The sequence below is a fragment of the Hyaena hyaena genome, unplaced genomic scaffold (genome assembly GCF_003009895.1).
Source record: "Hyaena hyaena isolate Hyena2069 unplaced genomic scaffold, ASM300989v1 scaffold_64, whole genome shotgun sequence".
NCBI classification, from domain to species: Eukaryota; Metazoa; Chordata; class Mammalia; order Carnivora; family Hyaenidae; genus Hyaena; species Hyaena hyaena.
The window spans coordinates 1,621,618-1,639,576 of NW_024080698.1; the positions used below are offsets into that span (position 1 = coordinate 1,621,618).

Here is a 17,959-nt window from a genome sequence, read left to right on the forward strand (position 1 = left end):
TGTTGTAGGTCATTTTCTGTATTGAGAGTGACTTAACAGAGTTTGGGGATCCTGGAAGATGAGGCCAAACGTTTCGCTGACATCGTTACCGGTTCCTCTGGATCCTACCAGTTTTTGCACAGCCTATTCAATTCATTCCCAACTTGCTCCCATCCCGCACTGAGTTGCCTATATAAATACATATGAAAAGGAAATAAATTAGCAGCATTGTAGGTGTCCCCAAGTACATTTTCCCCCCCCAGAAATTACAAGCTCTGGCCAGTGATCAGAAATCCCTTTCCACTGTCTTTATTCTACTGCCATCCTGTGGCCAGACTGTGCCACTGCAGCACTGAGGGCCGTTGTAGGTGAGCTCCCTGTGTCGTCCTCCTGGTGCCTGGGATCGGGCTCCTTGGTAGGAAGGAAAGGAGTGCAGTTGAAGGGTCTTCTGGAGTCCCCACAGCAAGCAGCAGTCTGGGCATGAATCACCAGTCTTGACTGGACTTCTGTTTGATGAACCTTATGGCCACGTAGTACAGGATCAGAAAGCCACCACAGATGCCAAGAAGGATGAAGTAGATGGCATAGAGCGGGTACGAGTTCAGGCCCATGGAGCTGAGGATCTGGGGACACAGACATCAGTGAACCCACTGAGCAGATGTTCAGATGAATGTTATCTATTTAGAGTCAAAGGCCTCAGCTACTTACTACGTCTCCCTGGATAGGGACAGTGAGGTTGCCGACGGCCATGTGGTAAGTGTGCCCTTTAAACTGAATCTGCATCAGCCCTTCAAAACACCAGCGGAGGAAGGAGACTTTGGAAATCCAGGCGGGCACTGAAGATGGTGAGAGCCACGTTATTCACACAGGCTAACCACCTGCTCCCTGGGAAGCACTCCAAGAGACAGGGCCCTGGTGGCTCTAACCCAAGGGCAGCAGAGTCTCTGAGGCAGCAAGAGGGCAGGGAGAGGGTGAAAGGGCCAGAGGGGCAGCTTGGGACATGGGTTGGGGCAGAAGGGCCAAGTGGGTATGGGGGTCACCATGTTTGATCAGTAACAATTTGAGAGTAATTTATTACGTGTCCCAGCATGTTTTCAGCTCCACGCAGGTACCGCTGAGATTTCGGAGTCTGTGCCCTGACCCAAAGTGGTATCACAGTGCTAGGAGCAGGAGGAGGGAACAAGCTTGGCCAGGCTGGTCAGCAAAGGCCTGGCAGAAGACAGCAGCCGTGCAAATGGGGGAACGGTGCCCTACAGAGCAGAGCCGCACAGGCTCAGCTGTGAGTGTACTGAGTGTGCTGGGGACTTCGGAAGAGCTACGTGGAGGCAGCGGAGAGTCAGCAGCCCCAACGAGAGGACTCGAGCAAAGCAGCAACATGGATTTGCACTTTACAAAGCGCCCTTTCCATGGGCAAGGATCGAGAGGGATGTGGAAGGATCAGGGTCACAGAGACTAGTGCTGTGCTCTGACACCAGACGGTAAGGCCAGAGCTGGGGGAGATCAGGCGAGGTGACATCTGAGAAAGATGTGGGAGGCAGAATTGACCTGGTTAACTGGTGAATGTGGAGAGTGAGAGTCAAGGGTGACTTCCAAGTGTCAGCTGGGGGATATGAGAAGGTGCCACCTGTACCCTCTGATGGAGACATTCCTTTGACATGCAGGACAGTTGGCAAGGACATCTGCTCCCAGAAAAACCAGGCTTTAAGTGGGTCTAAGTGATGAGTCCTCATCCCCAAGTGAAGGCAGGCTTCATCCAGCCCCAGAAGGCCTCAAAAAGCTTGACCAGGGGAGAGGAGCAGGCCTTACCTATCCACAGGTTGTCCAAGCTTATCATGAAGCCCCCGGTGAGGTAGAAGGAGTTGTAGAGAGCGTTGCCAAAGAAGGAGGATGTATGAAACGTGGGGAGCAGGGCAGCGGCACCCAGGGCCATGATCCTGCAGCAGAAGACCACCAGCCACACCAGCAGGAAGTGCAGCAGAAAGGGCTCCAGGCCCGGGCGCAGGTTAGCCAGCCAGTAGATGGGCATCCCATAGATTACGATGTAGACACAGTGCTCCGGAAGCTCCCCTAAGATCTGCAAAGAATAGCCCTTGCAAGGATGTGGACCTAATGCCTTCGTTGCCAATTTTTCTTTAAATGTTTAAAGCTACAGGGGCGCCTGGGTGGCTCAGTCGGTTGAGCGTCCGACTTAGGCTCAGGTCATGATCTCGCGGTTCGTGGGTTCGAGCCCCGCATCGGGCTCTGTGCTGATGGCTAGCTCAGAGCCTGGAGCCTGTTTCAGATTCTGTGCCTCCCTCTCTCTCTGACCCTCCCCTGCTCATGCTGTCTCTCTCTCTCTCTCAAAAATAAAAATATTTTAAAAAAAAATTAAAAAAAAATAAATGTTTAAAGCTACAGTAACCCCCAATGGTGTCAGCCTTCCCTCCTGCTACTGGTCAGGCTGCAGCAGGAGGGCGAGTGAGGGGGTGGGGGTGGGACCCTGGAGCGTGAGCTCACTGCTGGTTTCCCACTGTGGATGCCACGTGCTCCAGCTGGGACAGCTCAGAACAGTTTCCCCCAGGGAGGCAGTATGGCCCAGTGAAAACGGCAGTCATGTTATCTGTTTTCCTGTTTCGAGTCCCCACCCTGCCTGCCCAGACCAAATAGCTGTGGGGCTTTGAAAGAGCCACATAACCTCGCTGAGCCTCCGCTTCCTGGAAATAAGTACAGTAACACCTGCTGACCTGCTTCTAGAGATACGGGGAGACTGGAGAGGTGAAGTATGCTGGATGTTCCCCATCTTTTCTTTTTCTCCCCCCCCCCCCCCCCGATTTCTGCTGACCAGGAAAGTCTCATTCCTGGTCCACAGTCCTAGTCTTCTGTTAAATGTTTAAAAAATATCAAGTCCTGTAACACCATAGGGAATGTGACAGCAGCAACTATAGATGATGCACGGCCCCCTGGTTCAGCAAAATACTTCTCTGGAGCTTCTGTGCAATGCATTGCAGCTCTCTGTCCCTGCCCCCCACCTGGTAATGTGCTCTCAGCCCTGACCAGTCACCTTGGTAAAGAAATATGGACCAACGGTGTAAAGCCCATCTTCTAGTTCATAGTAAAGCATTGCCCTCTCTGAGTGACCTAAAAAGGGGGACAAAAGGAGAATGAAAAAGTGACATTAATGTTCAGTGTTTCTGTTTTTGAGTCTCTTTTAGTACAACTGTAAATATTCCTATTGCCTAAATGTCTCCTACTTTTAAAAAGCAGGCAGAGTTAAACTGCCCTAATTTAGGTGTTTGTAATTCTGTGACTCGCACACTGCTGTCAAATATAAATCCTGCTATTACAGGAATGCCTGAGACTGCTCAGCAGTCTGTGTTCATTTGCATACTAATATTAATGTGCGAACTTTAAAAATCATCATCACCTTTTATTTCACAATCATGGTGAGAACAGGAAGCAAACCCATTCTCCCCAGGAGTTTGCAGGAACACAGGTCGGCCTTGGACCAGCTCAGAGGGGTGACCAACACCATGTCCTCTGGCTGTTACAGGCACAGGTCATGGAGAGCAAGCCACACTCACATTTGGCAATGACATCCAGGATCACGTTGAAAGGGATGAGAGCTCCAATCATGAACAAGAGGGCAGCTGTGTCCATGAGGGAGAGCTTGATGGCCCCATGGCCATAATAGAGGAACCCAATGACCAGGGACATCAGGCAGGCCTCTGCTGCATGGATGAGGAGAGTTGGCAGGTCTCGGAAATCATTGAAAATCTGACGACTTCAAAAACAGAAGAGGTGCCAAGGGAATAACATACATTAGCCCTGTGACATTGGCCATGTCCTTCCACCTCTGCTTTACTCACTTGTAAAATGGGAATAGCGCCACCCCCTCACAACGATTGTGGGGCTCACGTGGGATCGTTGATGAAAACATGTGTCTCACCGTATGTACACAATGAACAACTGTTACTTTACTGTCAGTGTATGAGCCATGCAATTTTACTTAAAGACGTTATCTTAAGGAAATACCCAACCAAGTGTGTAAAGATGTTTGTACAAGAATATTTGTTGCAGTGTTACTTGTCATAGCAGAAGCCTGAAAAAACCTGACCGTCGATATATACTTAGCAGGAAAGTGAATTATGGCTAGATTGGGATGCCGAGGAAGACCTAACTGGATGAGAGGTACAGGCCTACTCTAGGTGCAATCAAAAACAAAACAAACAAAACAAAACAAAACAAAAAAAAGGTTACAGAACCATATGCAGAGTGCGATCCTGTTTATGTATTAAAATGGTTGTGCGTATGGAAATCTCACTCACCAGACACTTGGGTCTGGTTTACTCTGAGGGCTGGCCTGACAGGACACCTTCCCTTTCCACAGAGGTTCTCTTGAATTGTCTGAATTTTTCATTATGATCCTCTGTAATTTCTATAATCATCCAGGCAGTAAGAACATTTTGATTTTGTTTAAAGAATAAAAGTAACAGGACTGGTCTGTATGATACAGAGAGAGCTAGTGATAGTCTTGGTGATACTGGTTTTTAAAATTTTTACCTCTTGCTTTCTCTTTTTTTTTTAGTGTTTTATTTATTTCTAGGAGAGAGAGAGAGAGACAGTGTGAGCAGGGCAAGGTCAGAGAGAGAGGGAGACACAGACTCTGAAATAGGCTCCAGGCTCCGAGCTGGCAGTCAGCACAGAGCCCGACGCGGGGCTCGAACCCACAAACCACAAGATCATGACCTAAGTGAAAGTCAGGCTTAACCGACTAAGCCACCCAGGTGCCCCTCTTGCTTTCTCTTTCAAATTCACTTTAGATAAAGAGCTTAATCTGACACAATAAAGACATCTGGGGTAGGGCTGGTGGTGGTGGGATGAAATGGCAGATAATTACCGGATTAGCACAGTAAACTGCTGCACAGGGCCGGGCAGCTCAGTGGAAGTCAGGGGCTGGTCAGTGTCCTGGGGGAGGGCCCGGCTGTGAAGAGACAGAGGGTGTCATGGGAGGTGGGGGGCAGCTGCCTTCAGCAAGGAGCTCCCCACCCAGAGCCGCCCTGGCCTGCCTTACCTCTCCAGGCAAGTGCCCTCACCCAGCGCTCTCGACTCCGTTCTCCACAGAAAGTCATCCAAACCATGAACTTTTTCTCTGAACAAGGCTGCAAGGGACTGGGCCTTCTCCCTGGTGGCCATTTCCTGTTCTCTGCTTCGCCTGTCGATGCTAGTCAAGTCCACTGTAAGTAGAGGATGTGGGGCCATGTGTGGCCAGGTCTCGGCACCTGCCCACAAATGAGGAGCTCACTGCAAGGTAAGCTCACAATACTGTCAGTCCTTGGGGATTCTGGGACGTGCTCCCCACCGTCCGAGAGTGGACCATGAAGTGATGGGCAGAGCAGAGAGAGGCAGAAAGATACCCAGGACTGGCCTCCCCCCTGCTGGGCCTGGCCACACCCACTTCAGGGGAAAGCCTGCTTCAGAGAAAAGGCAACAGCAGAGGCCCTGTGGGCCATGGCCTCCATCCCAACACCCAGGCTCATTATGAGGACATCCCTAGGACAGGACAGGGTGCACTGGACCTTTGGAGCCAAAGGTCATGGCAGAGTTATGCCTTGGCTCCAACTCGAGCCATTAAAGAAGCCTGTGACAAGGACTCAGCCTCCCAGGTGTGCCTACCCCTGGGGAGAAGGCAGGCTGGTCATAGGACAGCTGGGCATTCTGGGCACCTGGAAATTCTAGTCCTCACTAGGCAGATCAGTAATTTGGCTCCCCAAGCAACCTGTCTAAAAGGGGAGAATGTTTTGGCTGGAGGCTGCCAATGTCTGGCCAACTCTAAGTAGAGCTGTCACTGCCCTCCAGGGGAGGAAGCTGGCATGACCAGCTGGAGGAACCAGGCTGCTCTGCACGCACCTCTATGTTACTTGTGGGGGGCACTGGGTGGTCCCAGCCACAGCTCTACTCTCATGGGGCTCCTGCAGTGTCAGAAAGGCACACCCACCCAGTTATAGCCAGGACCCTCTTGAGCCCAGCCTCACTGCAGGCTGGAGGGGGGCTCACCGCCCTCCAGTTCTCCTCTTAACCTCTGTCTCTTCCTTCCTAACATTCTCATGACATGTCTTAAGGCAGGATAATGTCTAGGAGGGGTCTTGTAAGTGCAACACATCTTCTCGGTGTGCAGGGCTGTAGCCCAGAACACCAGATTCTCTGGGTACTGCTGGGCCCGGTCCCCCAGATTGGTAGGTGGTAGGCAAGAGCCCCCCCACCAGAAATGATCAACATAAAATAAAGAAAAACTTTTGTTCAGCTCTGTTGCAGGCATTTGACTTCTAGTAACCCCTCTCTGGAGTTACCGCACATGGCTCCCCGTGGCCAGGTTGACAGGTGCCCTCTGCCCCCTTTATCTGGGAATGGCTAGCCTGAGGATGATAGGCTGTCAGGAAGCCAAGCCAGCTCCTGAGCACTAGGAGGGAGGGTGATCTCTAGATGAGTTCGCCCAGTATGAGTGCACAGGGCAAGGGTTGGCGGACTGGAGAGAGTAGCCGGTCCCCCTGAGGTGGGGAAGAGCACTGGATGCTGACAGGAGGATGTGGGCCCAGGGCGAGGAGTCAAGTTGGGGGCTGGACACGACACACTGGCTGGGAGGCCCAGTTCTGAGTCTTACAAGTTCATTGCAAGAGGTTTAACTCTTCAGACTTTCGCCTTCTCATCTGTATGGATGGAAATGGCCTTGGCCTGACAGGGCTGGGAGGGTCAAAGACACCTTCTGTGGCTTGGTGCCTTTGGGCCCAGTATCTGCCCTCAAGGACATGGTCCCTGTCGTCATGGTAATTGGTGAGGCTTTGCTACGCTGGGCCATCTTGGGAGGAAGGCTGGGGCTCGAGGTGGCACATCGGACAAACCACAGCCACCATTTCCTCTGGCCCTGGTAAAGCTGTGCGGCCTGGCCAGCAGCCATGGCACTCCCCAGCATTCAGGATCCAGGCATCTGCTTTCAGGTCACACACCTGTAAAGACAACCGTCTCCCCAGGAATGAAGGAACGAGTTTATGCTTTCCCTGAGGGCTTTATGCTGAGAGCTCAGGACCCTAAGTAGGAAGGCCTTTCTGGTGCTGACAAAGCAATTTTCAGACCTAGTAATTCACGGCCGAAGACCTCCAAAAGGCCCTGAACTCCCCGGGGCCCTGGGGCCCCCTCCACCATGCAGTGCTTTCAAGCTCCCTGCCTCTGTGGGGGCACCAGTGTACGGCTTGAAGATTTCCTAGCGGCCTCCTGACCTTAGGTGTCCTAAATTTCCCTAAAGAGTCTGAATAAAGACCACAATTCCGGAAATCCATCCAAAGCCTCTTGAATTCTTGTCCTCCCCGCCTCCCCCCCCCCCCTTTGGAATTCACAGGTTTTTTATCTACCGTGAACACAAGAGTGGTTATGTCAGAAGCTGGATTTTCTCAGGCCCTTGTTTCTAGCATTTGATACTTGGCAACGTGACACACATTCTCCAGCCCGCTGGGCCGCCCCGCTCCTAGATCCTGCTGCCCTGAAACCTCTGACACTTTCCCTCCTGAATGTCTCCAGCAGGCCCTGGCGGGGCTTGGGAGGTGGGGGCGCTGCTTGGCGGCTCACCGTAGAAGTCCGCAGGGTTGCTGTAGCGAGGGCAGGGGTGGCCGATGGCTGTGAAATACTCCACCATGTGCTGGGCCGCCCCCAAGTAGATGGTGGTGCCGGATGTCATCAGCAGGACCAAATCAAAAAGCCTGAAAATGTCCGACCGAGGCTGGTGCAGGGAGACGAGCACCAAGCGGTTGCCTTTCGCCAGGCGGTACAGGGTTTTCACCAGGTTGTGGGCCGTGAAGCTGTCGAGGCCGGAGGTGGGCTCATCCAGAATGAGGATTCCTTCCCAGGGGACAGAGGGGCCTAGTGAGCCGGCAGGGCTGCGGCTGGGCGGGAACCAAGGCATGCGGGCGCCGCCGCCCCCCCTCCGCAGCCTCACCTGGGTTCCACAGGAGCTGCACCGCGATGCTGACTCGGCGCCGCTCGCCCCCAGACACGCCCCGCAGGTACACGTTGCCCACGCGCGTGTGGGCGCACTGGCGCAGGCGCAGCTCCGCGATCACGTCGTCCACCTGCGCGGGCGCACCGAGGTTTAGATGCGGCGCTGGCCGCCGCCCGCAGGGGTCCGTGGGTGCTGTCCCGAGGTAGAAAGCGTCTGCCCACCCTTGCCACCCCTCCCAGCCCCCACCCCCCCGGGTGGGTTTGCGCTGTAGCCTTCACTGCCCCATGCAGTGTTGGTTCCCGCCTTCTTTCCGTGTATCCTGAGCGGCTCCCACGCGCCGAGGACGGCGCCATGTTGGGAACGTCGCGCCCTGGAGGCAGACAGCCGGGCGCGCTCTGCCCACACGGAGGACCGGAAAACAGGTAGACAGACACTCCTCACACATTTTGTGCTGTGCGGTGGAGGGAACCGGCCGGGGCCCAGGCGGCTTATAGAGGGATGGGGGGCTGAAAGGTGGACAGAGGGCGGCGGGGTAGCGATGGAAGGAAGGTGCGCTGGGCTCCTCAAAGTTGACCTGTGACTGGACCCTGAGGCAGGGGGGAGGGTCGGCAAGGGGAAGGATGTCATGGCTTCGTGGGGGAGGGGGAGTCACCGGGGGCGAGCAGTTACCCTTTTGTCACGCTGGGCCTGGGAGAAGGTTCTGGGCAGGCGTAGCTGGGCAACAAAAGCCAGGGTCTCGCGGACGGTTAGGTTGGGGAGCAGGTGGTCGTGCGGGCGCACATGGGCCACATACTTCCTCACCAGCTGGGGCGTGCTGGGCTGCCCGTTGATCCAGATTTGACCTGACTTAATTTTGCCGCCATGGTCTCTCCCGGTGATCACGTCCAGCAGAGAGGCTCTCCCACAGCCTGTGAAGCCACCAGAGAAATCCTGAGAGCAGAGCTGTGGGGACCTACCTGGGAAGCCATGGCTGCCCACACCCCCTCAGCCACCCAGGACTGCTCTGTCCTTTTAGAAGTGACCGAGGCCCTAGGGAAAGAGGCAGGACTCTCGGACCTGGGTGGGTCAGCCTCAGCACCTGGAGCTCCGGGGCTTTCACCTGCAGCCAACTTGAGCACCTTTGGGGAGCTGGAGGCCAATTAATGCTGGGGGTTCAAGCCACTCAACTCATGAATCCAGGCTCTGAGATAGCAGGGGACTTTTGTCAGTATTCGCAGGGACGGTGGCATTCCCAATCCGAGTGGGATTTAGGAGAGGTGAGGGGGGCCTTTCCAGTGGAGACTGCCTACTGCAATGGGAGAGACCTTCTATGAACCAGGAGAGAGCACCAAAGGCATCCAGGAGCCTTATAAAATGGCTAGAATCTCCAGTTTAGTAAATTCATTCATTGGCAAACACTGCTGCGCTGCTCCTGATTCTATAGAAGCAGCCAAAATGCCTGGGGCTGTTTGGATTTAGTTTTTATAAATTTTGAACATTCATTCATTATTCTTTGTTAAGCCTCAGGAAGTGTAATTGATAAGTGGTTTTTTTTTTTTTTATGTTCATCTATTTATTTTGAGAGAGAAGGAGAGAGAGAACACAAGAGGAATAGTGACAGAGGGGGAGAGAGAGAGAATCCCAAGCAGGCTCCACACTAGTGGTGCAGGGTCCAGTGTGGGGCTTGAACTCACAAACCGTGAGATCATGACCTGAGCCAAAACAAAGAGCAGACGCTTAACTGACTGAGCCACTTAGGTGCCCCTAATTGATAAGTCCTTCTAAGAAATCATTGAAATAATTTCAGCTGAGTAAACCTGAAGCTAAACAACCCTGAACCTAGAGTCAAGAGTCCTGGAGACTGCTCAGCCTCTCTGAACTTCACTTGCCTCAGGGATGCTAACAGCTGCAGGGTCATGTGTAGCAAGTATTCATTGTGGGGACTCTTAGGCTTTATGGAAGTGCCTTGGAAGGGCCCATATAGCCACAGATTCTCAGTTCATGAAGAAAAAGCAAATATAACAGCAAAAGCCACCAGGAGTTACAAACAAAAACAGAATTGGCTTATGAAGTGTGTTTTCTTTTTTAGATAAGAATTGCAGAGGCAGAGCCAAAAGTGGGCAGGACTTGACCTGTGGTGTTATTTCAGTTACAAAGTGCATTGATACACATTATCTTATTTGATCTTTGGTTAGACGGTAAACAGAATTTCCTTATCGGAAGACTAAAAATTTGGAGATGTTCAAAAGTTCAGTAATCTCTACTTCTGGAAATGATTAATTAAAAAGAATAAAGTGTTCTCTCTAGCACCGGTTAAGAGAGAAACACCTTGATCTGAGAATCAGAAGACCAAAGTTCTACTTCCAGCTCTGCATTGAATGTATTGCCTTATGTGAACCACTCACTTTCTGTGGACTTTAGTCTCCCCATCAGTTAAATGAAGGTGTGCATATGTTAAGGGTGGGGGCAGGAGGACACTCTAGAAATATTGAGGACCAGATATCTTAAAAACCTTCCATTAAAGAAGCTATCAACGGGTAAGGAGGAAGAAAGAATACAGTGGAGAGAGTGAACACCATTTTCCAAGTCCCCTTTCCGCTTCAGCATTGCATAATTTTAAGTTTGGCTTCCAGAAGTGACTCTGAGGCACTCCAAGATTCTGTATCTTTGCAGGTGGTTGAAGGCTTTACTGAGACTTGGAGGGGCTCTCAGAGAGGTGGGAGTTGCAGCAGGGGCTGTGCCTACCAGGTTGTGGGAGAAGAGTGACTGAATGCCCCTGGTGTGGAGGAGTCCCCCGGGAAGAACATTCAATTCTGAAGCTGCCTGAAGATCTTAGAAAGGTTTTTGCTCTGGATGCAGCTTCAGGAGGCACACACATGATTTGTAATGATGGCAACAATCTGACAGCTAGTAAATGGAGGAACTTGAACTGGGATTTGAACCCAGGTCCAAATGACCTAGGACCTGTGCTCTCACCCACTCTGCTGTGGTATTCTAGTCAGCACAGAGTTCTGTGAGAAGCATCCATCTGTCTGAGGGACCATTTCGCATTCCAGCGCATACCTGAGCTCCCTATGATGGCCAGCATGTGTCCACTCCTCACTTTGAAGCTCAGATTTTGGATGCCCAGCTCACAAGAATCCTTGTGAGATGCCCAAGGCATCTTGAACTGAGCCAGCTTCTCAAACCAGGGCACCTGGGAGTCCATGTCCACCTGTGGGGAGATATTGCAAGGTTCTTCAGATAGCTGAATAGAGGGTTTCAGCAACTTCTGTTCAACTCTGTGTAGGAGACATCCTCCTGCCACTGCACAACAAACCTGAGGGGCCCCCACCTAGGTCCTATCAGACGTGGTGGACCCTACCGTGTTGAGAACACGCAGCTGCCATTTTCAAGTCTGAAGTTAAGACATGGGAAGCATGTACAATAGCAGAACGGAAATGAAAATACAGTATGAAGCAAAACAGTGTCTTCAGTTCTTCGGTTAATAATAATTTACTAATGATTCGTTAAGTGTTTACTATGGGCAAGGCATTGTGTAAATCTCTTTCTATGTATTATCTCATTCAGTCCTCCTTACAAACTTATAACATAGGTAGTGTCATAATTCCTGTTTTACACGTGAGGCTCAGAGCAGTTACTTGTTCAAGGTCACAGAGCTAACAAGTGGCAGAACAGAAAATGGTTATGGTGTGGCTCATTAGCTTGTCCTAACTTACATTTACAGGAAGCCTCTGAAGTTTACCATCCTGCCTCCAGCATGTTCCATCTGGACTGCCAAGGGTCTGCCCCCAGGGAGGTCTGATAACAGGGGGGTCTTGAATCTGACCAAGGGGTCTCCAGGAGCCTCTGAAAGGCCAGCAGTCCTTGCACTTTGGATGTTTTATTAGCTCCAGGGACGGTGTACTTTGCAAGCAAACAAATAATAAAACACGAAGCTGGTGAAGCCTGAAAGTCTATAGTTTAGTGAATAGCGTCATGGCATTGTTAATTTCTTAGTTTTGATTGTTTTGCTCTGGATATGCAGGATGTTAACGTTAAGGGAAGTTGGAAAAGGGTACATGGAAACTCTGTACTATTTTTGTAACTTTCCCAAAAGTCTAAACTTACTTCAAAATCTGAAGTTAAAGTTTGAGAGATCCCCCCTCCCCCCCCAGTACAGGGTCACATAATTTCTTTGTTTTAACAGAGGTCTTGTTCTCTAATGCCTCTCAACTTGTAGCTACAGTATGTATAGTTGAAGGAAGTCTTGTGGTACTTTCACCCAACATGGATGTCCTTGTGGACAGAGGGCCCCCAGGGTGGGCTCACCCTTACCTTCCACTTGGGGAATCATTTGGCCTTCCCTGCCCACTCCTCCCACCTTGTCCTCAGGTATGCCTCTACCTGGTAGCTGAGATCATGGACCTCCAAGGTGTTGGACTGGCCATTGTAGGTGAAGTATAGACTGTTGTCACTTTCAGAGAAGAACAAGCTGTCCTGGAGGCCCTGCTGAGAAACATGACAGGTGAGGGGCTTCTTCTGAAGCCACTTAGGACTTAGGAGAAAACAGGGAGGAGACCTAAGAGGTGAAAGATAGCAGCAGCTAGTGTGGTTGAGATCCTGAATTGGTAAGAAGTGGGTTTGGGCAGGTAGAGCTCAAGGGCTCTGAGAAAATAGGAGCATCAGTGAGGGCAGTCTTTTCTTCCCTACAGAGGGAGCTTTGAGGCTTCCCTCCAGCACAGCTCCTGGCTCCAGAGGAGCCAGATTGGTGGAGCCTAAACCCAGTCACCCTGTGGTGGATGAGACCCTGACTCTGGACTAGAGAGAGCTTTGTGAGCTGCTATGCTCTGGGGAAACCTGAGCAGGGGCTTGTCCTTAACTTTTCTCTTCCCTGCCTCTGGCTTACTATTTCCTGATGCCAAACAGACTTCCCATACCTGGTATGTGAGAGGGTACAGCTTTAAAAAAAAACTAGTGCTCAATATTTAGAAGACACAATCTTTAGAAAAATTGCATTTTATTCTAATGAGTTTTGTACAACAAAGCCATTCAAGATGCTTTTGGAAGATTTCAGAGGAAGTCACCAGTCTTATGTCATTGTCATCATCAACATCTTGTTGCTGTTTGTTGGAGTGTTATTATATTTGTATATCAAGTAAATTGATGTTTCATGGTATTGCTGATACCTTTGAATGGGTTTAGCTATCAGCATATCTAAATTCCTTCTATTTTATAAATTCAATCATTTAAATCATTGAGGCCCCCCAGAAGAAGAACCTGCCTACTAAGGTTTCCATTTTTATTTTATTATTCTTCTTAATGTTTATTTTTGAGAGAGAGAGAGAGACAGAGCATGAGTGGGGGAGAGCAGAGAAGGAGAAAAACACAGAATCTGAAACAGGCTCCAGGCTCTAAGCTGTCCATGTAGAGCCTGATGTGGGGTTCAAACTCACGAACCATGAGATTGTGACCTGAGCTGAAGTCAGACTCTTAACTGACTGAGCCACCCAGGCGCCCCTCAGGTTTCTGTTTTTAAATGCGTACAATTTTTCTTTCATTTCTTAGTGCAGGAAAAAGTGTATTTTTTTTTTTTTTTAACAAGTTCCAGTTGACTCTCTGGTCTTTTCTCCTCAGAGCTGCCACTCACACACTGATGTGTTCAGTCAAGCAAGCAAGTATCCAGCACTTATTTGGAGCCAACATCATGCTATAGGTTTGGAATTTGGGATATGACAGTGAAAAAGTTGGTCTCTGAGAAGCTTAAGTTTTTTTTATTGAGGTAAAATTGGTATATAACATGATAGTAGTGTCAGGTGCACAACACAACAATTCAAGATTTGTGTACACTGCAAAGTCACTACAATACATGTACTTACCATCTGTCATCATGCAGAGAAACTTAGATTTAAAGAAATTTTTGTAATGTTTGTTTATTTTTGAGAGGGAGACAAGAGACAGAATGTGATCAGGGGAGGGGCAGAAAGAGAAGGAGACCCAGAATCCAAAGCAGGCTTTGAGCTGTCAGCACAGAGCCCGACGCAGGACTCAAATCCACAAACCATGAGATCATGACCTGAGCCAAAGTTGGATGTCCAACCAACTCACCCAACAGAGTGAGCCACCTGGGCATCCTGAAGAAGCTTAGATTTTAATGACCAGGACAGGTGGTCAGGGTGGAACAAGACAGGCCAGGTGTAGAGGCAGGCTGAACTCAAGCATCCATTCAGGGTATATTTATACTTTGTACACAATACCTACGTGTGCTTTGTGTGAAAATAAAATGACTTGCAATTATGTGAAAACAGCATCTAAAAGTCTGTGTCAAACTTCCTGTAGTGGCAGAGGTCAGAGGCCCTTGGAAAGGACCATAGAAGTGGAAGGAGACCAATGTAGGTGATCATCTGTGGTAACAGCTATCAGTGAGTAGTCCCCAGAGTTGCAGGGCAGTATGAAAACAGCAGACCATGGCTACTTGTCTAATGTTAGAACTATTGCCATAAAGATCCCAAATTATACAGAAAAACCTGGGAAAGATGAATACCTACATTAGCAAAAGGGCTATCTCAGGAACAGAGAGGAATACAAGAGAGAAGGGTACAGGGAAGAACAAGGGGAGTAAACTTCACAGCTCTTGGTAGTTAGCTATAGCTACATAAGAATTAACTGTTCTTTGATCTGATCTGAACTATTTCAAAATTTGTTTTCCAAGTGAGAGAGCCTGGGAGTAGAACTTAGGAGTACTACTCTCACCTTGCCCCTCAAGTTCCAGTGTCTCCAAGTCAGGAGCTGGCCATGGAGATGGAGGAGGGGTGAAGGTCTGTGCCCTCAGAGATGGAAGAGGAGATCTCTCCTGGGGGAGATCAAGGCCAGCTAAGAAAGGTGCTGAATTTCAGGCAGGTCAGCCCTGCACCTACCCTCACTCACCACCTCCACCACTAGCACTCACACTGCTTAGGTTCTCCATTTAATTCTACTAAACCAGCAGAAATTCTAGCAATTACTGACAGATTCATTTAGGCTAACATAAGATGTTTATTTGTTTGGTTGTAAAAAGTAAATCTCTGCAGGAGAGACATTGTCGATTGGTATAAAATATGACTTAGCTCAGAAATTGCTTCTGTGAACAAACATCTGACCAGGTTATATTTCAAGGGGAGGGGCGGCTAAGGAAGGGACATTGGAGGGGCACCTGGGTGGCTCAGTTGGTTGGGTGTCCAACTTCAGCTCAGGTCATGATCTCACAGTTCATGGGTTCGAGCCCTGCCTTGGGCTCTGTGCTGACAGCTAGCTCAGAGCCTGGAGTCTGCTTTGGATTCTGTGTCTCCCTCTCTCTCTGCCCTTGCCCACTTATGCTCTGTCTCTCTCTCTCTCTCTCTCTCAAAAATAAATAAACATTAAACTAAAAAGAAAAAGAGGGGACTGTGACTTCCTGGAGCTGCACAGGCACCACAACTTTCAGAGGAAGAGAATTCACTTCTGGGTTGGAGACAGCATCTGTTCCATTTTGAAGTATTTCCTTGAATCCCAAGATGGATTTGTTAGGTTTTGTGGTTTTGACAAATTCTCTGTATTTTTCAAATACTTAAATATCTATTCAGCTGACATCTTAATCAGTATGACTGTCAGAATATCACTTGAATTTCTGACAGGTGACACCCAAAAAAGCAAAAGCAGGTTTATTTGTAGGTAACCTGTTCCACTCCTGCTGGGCTACATTGTAATTTCTCCTTATATTAACTTCTGATCAAATTCCTGAGTCAAAAGCATAGATGAGAAGGGAACTCAGGGAGCACAGAGCCCAAGTTCCTTATTCCAAGATGAGGAATTCGTGACCTTGAGTAGTAGTGATGTGCCAATGACTCAGTGCCTGTGCAGAAACATGCAGGGTTTGTTCTTGGCCTGACAGGATGAGCCCAGGCCTTTATTAAAATGCTCAGACCAGATCTTACACATCTTTGTCCTGAGGACTGAACCCCTCTAGTCCTCCTCTGGCCACACTCCTGCCTATTGATTAAGGAGTCTGTGGCCATGGGCACTTGCCACTCTAGGCACCCCAGGCCCCAGGGGCATTTGTCTGTGGACAGAGAATGGAATGTGGATAGGCAGGATGGCATGACCACATAGGGGTATGTGAGTCACGTGTTACCCTAGGGGTGGGCAGAGAAGGGGGACAGGCTGTAGCTTGGGCCAGAAGCTGGCTCCCCTGTCCCACATTCTAGCTGCTACTCCAAAAGGCCCTGGAATTCTAAATTTACATCTGGCCTTTTAAGGTTGTGAGGAAGGTATGTCAAAATAGGAAGATAGAGACTTGTAACAGTTTTTAGCTTGATTGAGAACTTTAAAATAATTAGACATAAGATATGTAGTCCTCATTCTTTTGTTCTAGATATTATAAATGTTAGGGGAAGATTATCACTTGGAACCTTGAGTAACAGAATTGGAGAAAAGGAAATTGGAAATGACAGGCTTTCCTGAATATTGGATTTGGTCAGTTATTTGCATTCCATGCTGTGGTAGCTGATTTGCCAGACCTTTTAGGCAGAAAATGTCCTGAAAGCCATTACTGACTTTATATCCTATTCAGGCTGTGAGCACTACAGTCAGCTTCTAGGAGGCGTTTCTTGACAGGAGCTGGCCATATTCCCAGATCAGAGCAGGCTATTAGTTGTGGTTGCAGAGCAGACTAGGAATGGGCTGGGTTGAAGTCACATCCTAGCAAGTGACGGTCACTCCAAGTGGCCTGTGGCCTTCCCTGTTGAGTGTGGAGTCCTTAGACCTTTCTTGTCTTTGTCTCCCTCCTCCCCCACAGCAGGCAGAGATGGAAAGGTGGGCTGAGGTGAGGTGGGATGCTTCCTTTCTGTCTTCCACTTTAGCCTTCTGCTTCAGTTCTCACCCACATCCTGATTTTAGTCAAAGGCCATTTCTCAATGTAACCTGTTAAGGGTGGAGAACTTGTACCCCAACTTCTTGGCCCCCTGGCTTACTATCTGTCCCTTTCAGCTCTTTCTGGGGTATTTCATCTGCCTGTTGTAGCCATGTTGTGATAGTATTCCCATAAAAGTCACCTGTCATCTTACCTCATCAGTTTACTGCCTCTGAGACTCTGAGCCTGACAGACACACAGATGAAGAAAATACTGCGAGTCCCTGGTATGTGAACACATCTCTGTTTGGAGTCTCATTCAGAAAAAGCTGCATCAGCCCAAGTAACAAACAGGAACATCATTTCCCTATAGGAGTATGCCTTAGGGCAGGAAGTGACCTCAGAGCCCGCCACCCCTGACCCCTGAATCCCTTCCCCTCAGCCCTTTATTATTATTTTTTTAAATGTTTTATTTATTTCTGAGAGAGAGAGAAACAGCGTGAGCAGGGGAGGGTCAGAGAGAGAGGGAGACACAGAATCTGAAGCAGGCTCCAGACTGAACTAGCTGTCAGCACAGAGCCCGATGCAGGACTCAAACCCATGAGCTGTGAGATCATGACCTGAGCCGAAGTCAGACACTTAACCAGCTGAGCCACCCAGGCCCCCCTCCCCTCAGCCCTTTAAAGCCCAGGAAGTAGAGTCCTGCTGCCATGTTCTCCCTCTGCTTGTGGTCCGGGTAGTGAGTTAAGTTCCTGAGAGAGGAAAGAAAGGTCTGATTTGCCCCCACCCCCCATGACTGAGGTGACTGCCCATCACTCACGGAGGCATCCTGGAGAGCAGTCCTGTTCCACAGCCCTCTGTCTTCTGGGGCCACCTCAGCCATGGGGCCCAGCAGTGTCTATGCCACTTTGCTGAAGCTTTCTTCACCTTAGCCGCTACCTGACTGCACCAGTGTTTTCTCTTTCTCAGAGCTGGGCAATCTCTGGCCCTGGTTCAGTGTGCCTCCCAGCACTCCTCTCAGGCAGGCCCTCCTACAAACACAGGCTGTGTGTTGTGAGTGCTGCCAAGATAGTGTGTATGCCCTGGGTAAAGGTATATCAGATAATGGCATCTGTGGCCAACCCCCAGTCCGGCTGCTGGGAAGGTCTGGGGAGGGACTTCAGAGCCCTGAGAGGAACAAGCAGAGCAGTG

General features: G+C 49.7%; 1 protein-coding gene across 1 annotated transcript; it reads right to left on the reverse strand.

Moving 5' to 3' along the window:
• On the reverse strand, positions 1–17,651 carry ABCG8 (ATP binding cassette subfamily G member 8). The gene is made up of 13 exons (XM_039232406.1): positions 17,589–17,651; positions 12,311–12,412; positions 10,988–11,138; positions 8,615–8,853; positions 7,943–8,075; positions 7,576–7,845; positions 5,030–5,192; positions 4,856–4,939; positions 3,540–3,739; positions 3,020–3,096; positions 1,786–2,053; positions 688–815; positions 1–602 (listed from the first exon to the last, which is right to left on the reverse strand). Exons 1-13 carry the CDS (start codon positions 17,649–17,651, stop codon positions 465–467), a joined length of 2,016 nt encoding a protein of 671 aa, XP_039088337.1. The 3' UTR covers positions 1–464.
• Positions 17,652–17,959: the final 308 nt, after the last annotated feature.